Genomic DNA, 11,864 nt, shown 5'->3' with positions numbered 1-11,864 from the left:
TTAACTGACTCAACATGCTATGTATCCTGGGCATGTTCAGTCCTTATCAGTCTGGTTTGTAGGAGGTTTCTTTTGGTCAGTTTATGAAGTCACATATTCCTGCATTAGGAGGGGGGTGTTCCCAGAGTATCTATTAATTCTTATTTTGTATGTCAGTCTAGTCTTGCTGAGATTTTTTTTTTTTTTTGCTGTCAAGTCACAGCTGATTTATGGAGACCCTGCAGGGTTTTCAAGGCAAGAAACATTCTGAGGTGGTTTGTCATTGCCTACCTCTGCGTGAGGACCCTGGTATTCCTTGGTGGTCTCCCATCCACATATTAGCCAGGGTTTCGCTTCTGAGATCTAAGGAGGTTAGACTATCCTGGGCTAAGATATGATTGCTGAGGATTATCTGTTTCATTGCACTTAGTATTTGTTTGGATACTCTATGTTTTGCAGGCTTTGAAATACCTGTGACGACTCAACACCTGAGGCAATATTTGCAAAACAAAAACCTGTCCACTATCTTTATAGCCTAATGGCTATATGTCACAACAAAGTTGGCAAATGATTGTCCTGTTAAATTTGGTGGGATTGCAGTGTGGGTGGGCTGTGTTGCACCTAATGCTTTAGTCCTAAATACGTTGATGGAAGTAGATTTCACTAAAATCTGTGGGAACAGATGTGTTTAGAGTTGAGTTTCATCAGCGTTGCCTAGAGAAGAGCAACCACACAGTAAGTCCCACCAGTAGCTTTATACACTACACACAAAGTAAGATCACCCACAGTACCATCATCAGTCGTGTTCTTGAGACCAGTTGCTGTGCAGAAACATTCAGAGATGTGTTTAGGGGTTGGTATGGGCCATGGAAATTGTGAAGGCACATCTGGCATCAAGCCCAATATGAAAAAAAATATTGAAGGTTAGTACATGGTAAGTACTTACCTTTTTAGGCCTTGTCCATACTTCCTGGACTTTTTAAAGGTACCCTGTATTGTTTAATGTCCTCTCAGGACTACTGCAGTCCTCTTTCTGCTGTATAACTTGGAAGTACGTCCTGCACATTTAGTTCAATCCAGTGTCCATCTCTTCCCACCTACCCTCCCCAGTTCAGCCAAAATAGGGTCAGGGTGGAATTTTGCCAGTGAGGGGTAAAGCCTTGTGGGCCTGTGGATAAAATCAGGAGGAAAAAATGCTGCTGGCCAGCTCTGGCTGTGAACTGGATACCTACCAGACCCAGTAAAACAACAGATGGTGGATAATTGTGAGCTACAGTTGAGAAACAACTTGTATCTAAATTATCTTGTAAAATACTGCAACATTGCTTTGAGGTCCTGGATGCCCAGGGGCCACTATTAAAACCTGCTGGGCAGCATTCTTTCCAGATGTGCCCTTGTTGCATCACTGGGAAGCCTGGCACAGCAGCCGATCTTTGGGCTGGACTGTAAAAAAAAAAAAAAAATGCACTCACATATTCATAGAGATAAAAACAGGCAAAAGAAATGAAGAATATTGTCGAAGGCTTTCACGGTCAGAGTTCATTGGTTCTTGTAGGTTATCCGGGCTGTGTAACCGTGGTCTTGGAATTTTCTTTCCTGACGTTTCGCCAGCAACTGTGGCAGGCATCTTCAGAGTAGTAACACTGAAGGACAGTGTCTCTCAGTGTCAAGGGTGTAGGAAGAGTAATATATAGTCAGAAAGGGGTTGGGTTTGAGCTGAGTATTGTCCTGCAAAAGTATTGTCCTGTAAGTATCAAGATAATGTGCTAATGAGGGTATGGTATGTTAATATGGAACCATTGTATCCTGAAGTGATCTGTTAATGTGTGTAATCCAAAGCTAATCTGTATGGCTATTGTTGAATGTTGTCTTTGTCTGGAGGTTTTTCAGGGCAGAAAGCCAAGCCTTATTCATTCTTAAACTCTCCTCTTTTCTGTTAAAGTTGTGCTGATGTTTATGAATTTCAATGGCTTCTCTGTGCAATCTGACAAAATAGTTGGTAGAATTGTCCAGTCTTTCAGTGTCTTGGAATAAGACCCTGTGTCCTGTTTGTGTCAGTCCATGTTCAGCCACTGCTGATTTCTCAGGTTGGCCAAGTCTGCAGTATCTTTCATGTTCTTTTATCCTTGTTTGTATGCTGCGTTTTGTGGTCCCGATGTAAACTTCTCCACAGCTGCAAGGTATACGATATACTCCTGCAGAGGTGAGGGGGTCTCTTTTGTCTTTTGCTGATCGTAGCATTTGTTGTATTTTCTTGGTGGGTTTAAACACTGTTTGTAGGTTATGTTTTTTCAAAAGTTTCTCCATCCTATCAGTGACTCCTTTAATAAATGGCAAGAATACCTTTCCTATGGGAGACTGTTTTTCTTGAGTTTTCTGATTTTTGTTTGGTTTAATGGCCCTTCTGATTTCATTCTTGGAGTAGCCGTTTGCTAGCAGTGCGTGATTTAGATGATTAGTTTCTTCCTTGAGAAACTGTGGTTCACAGATCCGTCTTGCACGGTCCATTAATGTTTTGATTATTCCTCTTTTCTGTCGGGGGTGGTGGTTGGAGTTTTTGTGTAAGTAGCGATCTGTGTGAGTTGGTTTCCGGTAGACCTTGTGACCTAACTGAAGGTTTGTTTTACGGATGACAAGGGTATCAAGAAATGGGAGTTTACCCTCAATTTCCTTTTCCATGGTAAACTGAATGTTTGGATGGATATTATTAAGATGGTTTAGAAAGTCCATTAATTTTTCTTCACCATGGCTCCAAATGGTAAATGTATCATCTACGAACCTGAACCAGACTGTAGGTTTGTAAGGTGCTGATTCTAATGCAGTCTTTTCAAAATATTCCATGTAAAAGTTTGCTATTACTGGACTGAGTGGACTTCCCATAGCTACTCCATCAATCTGTTCATAAAATTCTTGATCCCATAGGAAATAACTTGTTGTCAAACAATGGTGAAATAAGGAAAGAAAATTCCAAGACCACGGTTACACAGCCCGGATAACCTACAAGAAATGAAGAATATTTGTTCAAGTTTTAAAAAAAATCCCTACGTGTTGCTTGTACAGCTTCTTCAGGGGAATCTGCTTGTCTTTCAATATTTTCACAGCCCCGTTCTCGCTCTGAGGAGGACGGCATCTTCATACTGGGTGATTTCCTTTGCTTGCTCAGGGAGGCAGGAACAAACTTACATTTCCTGTCTCCTACAGGGAATTCACCCATCCTCCCCAGTTTGTTTTCTGCCTCACATAGGGAAACGAGCTTCAGTGCGGCTCTATATTAGGAAACCTTACTTGCTTACTTACTAATTCTACCTGTTTCTACCTATCTATTAATTTGGGGGCATTTATTAAAGAGCGTTTGACTTCTTAGCACTCTTACTTTGAAGAGCTGCTTCTTTGCCTCTTAGCAACGACAGCCCTATTCCTGCCAAAACAAAACAGCAGCAGCTCTGAAAAACGACTAGTGTATCTCATCTGAGGATCTGGATCCAGCTCTCCTTATAACTTCGTCCCAGCCTACTGCAGAGCCCTCCTCCAGCCTCGTAGGAGCAGATTGACCAGCCGGTAGGAGGAGAAGGCAGTGCTGCTAAGCGCAAATAGGTCAGCTCAACTGAACAAGGCAGATCCACCAAAAGAACAGTTAAAAAGCCTTCCCCAGACGAACAGAGAGGCGCTGCTGCTAGCCACATTTCCAGGCCTCCCCCCCAATGAGCTGAGAGGTGTGGCTGCTAGCCATATCCTAGCACCCCAGGCTGTTGAATCTGTGGCTGCAGATAAACCTGCTCCTCTCACCAGTTGCCTGAATTCAGAAACGGTCTGTAATACAATGTCTCCTGTGGTTCCCATGGAGGCAGGGGGGGGGGTTGCTATCTTGAGAGCGGAGCTGGCTGAGCTAATCAGGAGTGCCTTTGTCCAAGGGATAGATGCAGTTCAGATCGCTTCTCCTGCCCCCTCTCTGCATGGTTCCCATTTACCTACCGAGTCACAGGGACCCAGGGAGGACCTTAGGGAGAGGTGTAGCCACACTTCCCCTCAGGAACATCTCAATCAGGTTAGTAGAATGCCTACAAAGGTGGTTCAAAAAGCCCCCATCCAGGTGCTCAGAGCATGTCCTCTTTCCTCAGACGAGGACAGGGAGGAAGGTGAATTCTCCTCCGATGAGGATCTTCCCATCATGGAGGAAAAGCAGACAAGGTTGTTTAACCAGGAGGAGTTTCAATCTTTACTATCCATAGCCCTAGCTGCCCTGGACCTCCCAGAGAAGGCTAATCCTGAAGCAGCTGACAAGCAGAAAGGGTCGAAAGAATTCTTCCACAGGCACGATACACCAGCCTGGACAGTACCAATTCCTTACTATTTTATTTCACTCCTGAAGGCAGAATGGGATAAACCCATGGCCAGCAGACAATTTCCTGCAGTTACTAGGAAGTTTTATTCCCTTTCAAGTAGCGTAGCTCAGACCCTCCAGGTACTTCTAGTGGAGGCTCTGGTAACTGCATTGCATTCCTATGATTTACTTCCAAGAGATGGTGTAGGTCAGATCAGGGTTCCCCTTGCCAGGAAGGCAGAGCTTGTCTGCAAAAGGTCTCATGAGGCCTCTGCCCTGGCAGTGAGTGATTCTGTCACCTTGGCTCTAATTTCTAGAGCTGCAGTTGTGTGGCTGTCTGTGCCAGTTTGCCAACATCTGGACAACCTCCCACACAGACCTTTGAGTCCTTCAAATCGTAAGACAAGGCTACCAACTAGAGTTCCTCACCACCCCAGTAAACAAAACCAGAGTGTCACCATCTCCATCAAACAAAAGCAAATTCCTGCGAACCCAGCTGCCATACAACACCTCGTAGACACTCGAGCAATCGAACGTGTAGATCCATCAGAGCACTTCTCAGTTTACTCAGTTTTTTTCATGGTCCCAAAAAGAAACGGGGACTGGAGGGCCATCCTGGACCTCAAGTATGTCAACAGGCACATTCGACAACGCTTCAGGATGGAAACCCTATGCTCGATCACGGAGGCCCTCAGACCTGGGGTCTTCCTCATGTTAATTGACCTCACTGAGGGCTATCTACACATCCTCATCCACCTCTGTTATCAGAGGTTCATTTGATTTGTGTCTCAGGAGCAGCTTTTCCAATACTGAACACTCCCCCTCGGCTTAGCACATGCACCCAAGGTCTTCACAAAGGTCCTCATAACTTTAGTGGCCCTGGCTCACAAGAGAGGCATCCAGATACCTCTCATCTGTGCTCCCTCCAGGGACCTGAGTCGCTCCCATACACAGATCATTCTGCAAATGCTAGAGGACTGGCTTCTTAGTCAACCAAGCCAAGAGTCACCTGGAACCATCCCAGAACCTGTTACACCTGGGGGGAATTAATAGATACCTCTTCACATTCTCCCTTCCTTCCCCAGGACAAAGTCTCCAAGCTGATGGTTGTCACCAGGAAGACATGCAGTTCGACCACTGCTCGCTTGATGGCCCTTACTCGCCTCCAGGTTTTCATGATCTCCTGCATCCCAGCAGTTCCATGAGCCAGATTTCATGCGAGACCACTACAATGGTCTCTCCGTGTGTACCCGCAAGACATCTTAATAAGAAAGAAAAGTGCTTCTTTCCAAGGAGGTTTGCCTGAGCCGTAAGTGGTGGTCACAATCCAGCAACCTTTCTGCAGGGCTTCAGTACCTCCATGACCCTCCGGAACAGTTGTTCACAGACGCCAGTCTCTCAGGCTGGGGAGCAACCATTCAGGATCAGCCTGCCAAGGGTCCGTGGGGACTGCGAGAAAGCCCTACACCCCTTTGTCACCCAAGTACAGGTGACATCTCCTCAACAGAATGGACAACGTGGCTGCCAAGGCGCATATAAACAAGAAGGGTGGCTCAAATTTCTCCACTTTCTCCCCCTTTAGGATTGCAGCCTTAAAGTAATCATAGTTACTCCCTTTCCAATGATCTGAAGTCATAAAGATTAAGAGATGCTGATTGGTTAATTCTTTTGCAGTTATGTACTTTAAAAAACAATAAACAAAAAATGTTTTTTTGTAATCTTCCAAGGAATCAGTAGAGACAAGTACCTTTTTCCAATTTGATTTTTTTTTAGATGAAATGTACAAGTCTAAGCCCCATCAAACAACTCAAACATATAATTACAAAAAAAGAGCTGATTTCATATGTAGAAGTATACATCTACTTTATATTTACTTTCATCCAGTTGGTTGTGGACATGATAAAAACATTCTGTTGTAACTAATGTCACAGTGACCTCCATGAGTGCAGCCGTTACGCTGTCTATATGCATGTGTAAAACTGTTTTGAGAATAAGTGTACTGGAGTGGCATTTCTTTTGCCATATGAAAGGAATTACCAAAAGACAGAATCACAGATGTTGTAAGTTATCTAACTATACCCAAATATACCTAAAGGGTAGTCAAAATGAATATTTTTTTCTATTTCCAATTTCTAGCCCGCCCTCTAATCCCCAACGAAGGCTAGGCTCAGGGCAGGTTACAACAGATTCATTACAATAAAACAATAAAAACAGTCAATCTCATAATTAAAATATTAAAACAATAATTTAGCATGTCGATGGTATTCCATCAGCAAAGTTGCTGGAAGATTCAGAGCAGTTATATATAATAAAATAGGGGGGAGGTAGGGAGGCCAGTGATAGATGACAACCTGTGGCTGCCCTCAACCATAGGCTTTGTGGAATAACTCCGTCTTGCAGGCCCTGCAGAACTCTTTAAGGTCCCACAGGGCCCTGATGTTATTAGGGAGGGAATTCCACCTGGCCGAGGCCAGGGCTGAAAAAGCCCTAGCCCTTGTAGAGGACAGTCACACACTTCTAGGGCCAGGGACCATCAGCAGATTGGAATTAGCAGAACACAGTGTTCTATGGGGGTATACCAGGAGAGTTATAGATAATGAAGACTATATGTGCACATTTATGGCCCATGCACTATGAGGTTGATGGAGCCTTATGTTATATTCCTTGATGCATATTCCTTCAAATATGTATGGCTGAGGATGCCAATTTTCTGACTGCACTGTGTTCATAGATCTTTGATTGCTAGCAGCTGAATAGTTCCAGGAATTTTCTGTGTTGTATTACTATGCCCCGCAAAATAAGTAGCCTATTGGCAAAGTGGATAAAGTCCTGACAAGTAAATAGAAGAACATGCCACATATCCAGCGTATGGGTACAAAGTGAAAGTTGTCTTAATTAAAGAATGTAGCCTAACTTAGCTCAAGTATTACTTGTGACCATTAGAACTGACTGGATTTAGTGGCAGAAGTATAGAAAGATCATATTTAAACCATTTCTCAGTGGATACAGACAACTAGTTATCAAGTGGTAACGTCCTGGTGTGCATGTAATGAACTTATTGTCTTACTCGCTTGCCAAGTGGCAAGGAGAATTTTTATCACACCAGGTACAGATATGTAAGTAAATCATTTTGTTATGTAATTGAGGTTACACAGAGTTCATCGTTGGAATCTTAGAGTAATTTACATGTGCTCTAAGTAAAGGTTATCTAAAGGAGTAACTTTCATCATCATACTCCAATTCATCTTCTGCATCATCCTCTAGAAGTCCATATTTAAATTTACGATAGACTGTGCCATCTTGGCCCATGTAGACAATATCATCGTCGTCGTCATCATCATCATCATCATCTCGATCTTTGTATTCAATCACCTGATCTTCTGGGTGACTGGTGCTCTGGTAGTGATTACTTTTGAAAGAAGTGAGAGGCTTCACATTGTCTGCCAGCTTTTCATATCCACCTTGGCTACCTGGTTTAGATTTGGCTCGTGACCTTCTCCAGATAAAAACAATGGCTCCAGCAGTGAGGATCAACAAAATGGATGAGGCAATGACCAAAGCTGCAGTTTTCCCTTTATTTTCAACAGGCAGGTTCACACTGGTGCGTAATAGACACTCGTCTGTGGAAAAATTAAAGCACAGCTTTCATGCATGATCTTTATACTTTAAATTGTTGCAATGTTTGGTTCCTAGCTCTTTAATACAATGTTTTGCTACTACATTTTTTTCTTATTGTGTTTACTGCAGTCTTGTTATTTTATTGTTTTGGAGTGTATGTATTTTGTAAACTATCCTGAAGATCAATTTAATGGGAGTGCAGGGTAAAAATGTTTTAACTATTTAACAGAAATGTTCACAAGGACAAGAATAGACAACGGCTATACGGGATAGGAATTGTAATAAGGAGGGGAACTGGCAGAGATTCGCTGGATCCAACTCTCTGCCTGGAGAACACTTCTAGACTAGTGACTAGAATATATCCAAGAACTCAAAAGTGTATGCGCATGTGATGCTGCATCTGACTAGGGAGGCTCCCTTTAGACACCATGGCTAGTAGCATTGATAGACATCCTCAATGAACCTGCCCAATCCCTTTTTAAGGCCAACTATCCTCATGCTGCCCTGACTTAGATGGCTTAAACTAGCCTAATCTCATCCCATCTCAGAAGCTAAGCAGGGTTGGCCCTGGTTTGTACTTGGATGGGAGTCTGCTAAGGAAATGCAGGGTTGCTACACAGAGGCATGTAATGGCAAGCCACCTCTGTTACTCTTGTCTTGAAAACACTGTGGGGTTGCCATAAATTGACTGTGATTTCACAGCTCTTTAAGCACACATGCACACATGCTTATTGCCATCACTACATCCATTGGCAGTGAATCCCACAATTTAATTACTTGTTGAATAAAATATTTCTTTTAGTCTGTTTTAAATCTATTGTGCATCAACCCCATTGGTTGTCCCCAAGTATTCCTGTACTGTACCCTCTTCAGATTGCATTTGGGACTTACATGGATTAGCATGGCAGAAGAAGGCTAGAACCTTTCTCCTTGACAGCTTTTTTTAAGTGGAAGGAATATTTTTGTATGGAAGATCATTCAATCAAACGATCTCACCCTTTCATTCTGAAGTGGTATACCATACAAGTTTGTAATCTGTTGAGGTTTTTTTTTTTTTTTTAAACCCTTTAAAGGTGCAGCTACTACAAGCATTTGAGGTAAACTGGGGGCATTTGGCAGATGATAAATTGTTGTGGCAGACTGGTTTTTAAACTGTATGCATTAGTTGAATGTTGGTTTTTAACTTGTTTATGAATATATACAATGTTTTTGTTTCCTGGCATCTTTTGCTGTTTCGTTCATTGCCTCAAGTGATAAATATGCACTGTGTTTTTGTTTCCTCTCCTTAGAAGATGCTAGTGCTGGGTGACAACATCAGGGGAAGGCCTTGGCCTCTACGCCCTGTTTGTTGGCCAAGCACCTGGTCGGCCGCTGGGTGAAACAGCCCTGGATGGCCCAGTGGTCTGAATGAGCAGGCTTGTCTTCTGTTCTAATAGCTGTGCCACTTCATTTGGTCTTTTTGAGGTCTTTGTCAGGGCTGATTGACTAAGGGTGTGCGTTTGGCAAAGCTGAATTGGAAAAAAAGCGGAAAAATACCTTATCGGTATTCTTTGATGCTTTTTTTGGCTGAAAAATATATATGACATTTTAACCTGTGTCCAGAAATCCTGATGCTGAAAAAAAATCAGTTTTTTTTTTCAGGATCATTTCAGAATCACTGGCTACAGCTGCTAAAAGAAAAGAAAAAAACACCTCCGCAGGAGTTTAAATCACACCCCCTTCATTTTAGTCTATGAGGAATCTTTCTGGGGCTCTGAGGTTGTTATTTTAAAGGTAGAGGCATCAAATTTGCATCATAGCTGCTGGTGATTCCTTAGAAGAACCCCCAAGTTTGGTAAAGATTGGGTCAGGGGGGTCCAATTTTATTGGGTAGGGCTGTCGATTCGGTTCGGCCCAAACCGAAAAACAGCTGAATTTCCCCCGATTCGGCTGTTTTTCGGTTTGGATTGAACCGAACTCAAAAAAGGGGGGGAAACGGGGAGCCGAATTCGGTGAGTTAGGGGTGTTCCCAAATAAATTTGGCGAATTTGGGCCCTTTAAACAGATCTGCGCCTTCCAGCTGGAAGGCGCAGATCTGCTTAACCCCCCTTCCTGCAACTTCAGGGAAGCCTCCTGAAGGCGCGCGGTGGGGCCGAATTTTCCTCCGAACTCCGGATCTTGCCTGAATTTCGGGAATCCGAAGCGGGAAAGTTCGGACTTCGGCACAGCCCAAATGTAAAACGGGCCGAATTTTGCCGAATCCGAATTTTACCGAATTTTTTTTCGACAGCCCTATTTTTGGGCCTTATTTGGAATAAAGAGGGGGGGCGATAAAATTGGACCCCCTGACCCAATGTTTACCAAACTTGGGGGTTCTTCTAAGGAGAGTCACCAGCAGCTATGCTGCAAATTTGGTTCTTCTGCCTTGAAAAACAGCCTCCCCCAGAGCCCCAGAAATATTCCCCATAGGGTATGATCTGAACTTTCAGATTCCTGGGGAAAAAAACCATACCATGGGGATTTGGCATTTTTCAAGAATACCAAACTTTTTGTTTCCAATATACCCAAATCTGAATTTTAACATTTTTTAAAAAATGCTCACCCGTATGATTCACTCACTGAGGCTGCTGACTGGCTGACCTTTACCTGTTACATTACATGTCTTTCATACATGAATGCTTTCTGGCTTCTCCAGCTAACAATTGTACTCCTTTTAAAAAGTACGTCTTGGGAATCCTTTTAAGGCCATTTAAATATTCTGTATGGACTACCAAAAATGGCTTCCTTTGCTAGCAACCTGTACAGCAGGTGCAACATTTTTTAAAAGCTCTCTGTTGCCTGAGTCTCCCCAACTGTGTGCAGCATCTGAGTTGTCACCACCAAGGACATACAACGAAGAGGATAGGCAGAGATATGAAATCCACAAAATATTTATTCCCCTTTCTGCTTATTATTACCTTGGATTTCACTGCAATCACAACACTCTTCGGTTTCTTCAAGCTCATAACTCTTACAGCAGGGCACACAACGACTTTCATCCAGATAGAGTTCGGTATTAGGAGGACACACAGTGCAGTTGAGAGGACCAAGCCCCTTGCACTCAGTACAAGTCTCATGGCATTTTTCACATCTTAGTGGGTCACCCTAGAAATTAGAAACACAGGAAGAAATTTGTGGTTGGGTTCTGCTTGTTTCCTTCTCAAACTGATAGTGGTATCTGAAACTGCCCAGTCCTGACCAAACAGTGTGCAAATGTAAGACTTTCAGAAAAGCTAGAGCCTTCCTGAACAGCTTTTCAGCTCCCTCTCCTAACTTGCTGATTGATAGAAGTTCCACTCTGCTGGATTGGGCCATGGAGTTATATACAATGCTGTTTCCTATTCATCAAGAAATATGTGCATAGAGGGTTGCCTACATGCATCTGGGTTGGGACACCTGATTATGTTACAGGCTCTGAGATCAAAGTAGAGGTAGAATCTTGTTTCTTATGTTTTGTTTATGGGCTCATTTCCTAGAATCTGGTTAAGAGATCCTGTTTGCCAGTAACTTGCACACTTCATTGTAGTGCCACCCATTTTGAAAATGGTTTCCTTGCAGTTGCTGCTCTCTCAGAGGCAAATGAAACTGATGACTCATGATCTATGAAAATGGGCTTAAGATTTAACATTGCCCAATTGTTCTATAATGGAACTCAGTGGGTTTTTTTTAAAGAAAAGGCTAGAAAGTAAAACAAGTCATAGGCCATTTATGCTTGGTAATTAGCAGCACGTTCCAGGCTGAAGTGCCCCGCATCTTTTTTTGAGTTTTGCACACTGAACCGTCATTCAGGAAGTGACTGCAAAGTTGGCGCATACCTACTTCGCATTTCTTAAGAGCTCCATTAATGTGACCTTTTGTGTTTGCTCCGCCCTCACCTCGAAGAATCCCCTCAAAGAAGCATGCAAAATTCACAGCCCGCATTAGAGGT

At 43.1% G+C, this 11,864-nt stretch overlaps 1 protein-coding gene across 1 annotated transcript in view; it reads right to left on the bottom strand.

Moving 5' to 3' along the window:
* Positions 1 to 7,487: 7,487 nt before the first annotated feature.
* Positions 7,488 to 11,864, bottom strand: part of PCSK5 (proprotein convertase subtilisin/kexin type 5) — a 341,064-nt gene continuing 336,687 nt past the window's right edge. The window contains exons 36-37 of the mRNA XM_056848984.1: positions 10,855 to 11,041; positions 7,488 to 7,920 (exon numbers count right to left, since the gene is read on the bottom strand). Of these exons, the coding sequence (XP_056704962.1) occupies positions 7,505 to 7,920; positions 10,855 to 11,041 (603 nt within the window). The 3' untranslated portion in view covers positions 7,488 to 7,504. The remainder of the gene's footprint in view (positions 7,921 to 10,854; positions 11,042 to 11,864) is intronic.

Source organism: Euleptes europaea, chromosome 4 (assembly GCF_029931775.1).
Source record: "Euleptes europaea isolate rEulEur1 chromosome 4, rEulEur1.hap1, whole genome shotgun sequence".
NCBI lineage: Eukaryota > Metazoa > Chordata > Lepidosauria > Squamata > Sphaerodactylidae > Euleptes > Euleptes europaea.
The sequence above is the reverse complement of the archived record's forward strand: the minus strand, read 5'-3'. Positions and strand labels throughout refer to the sequence as shown.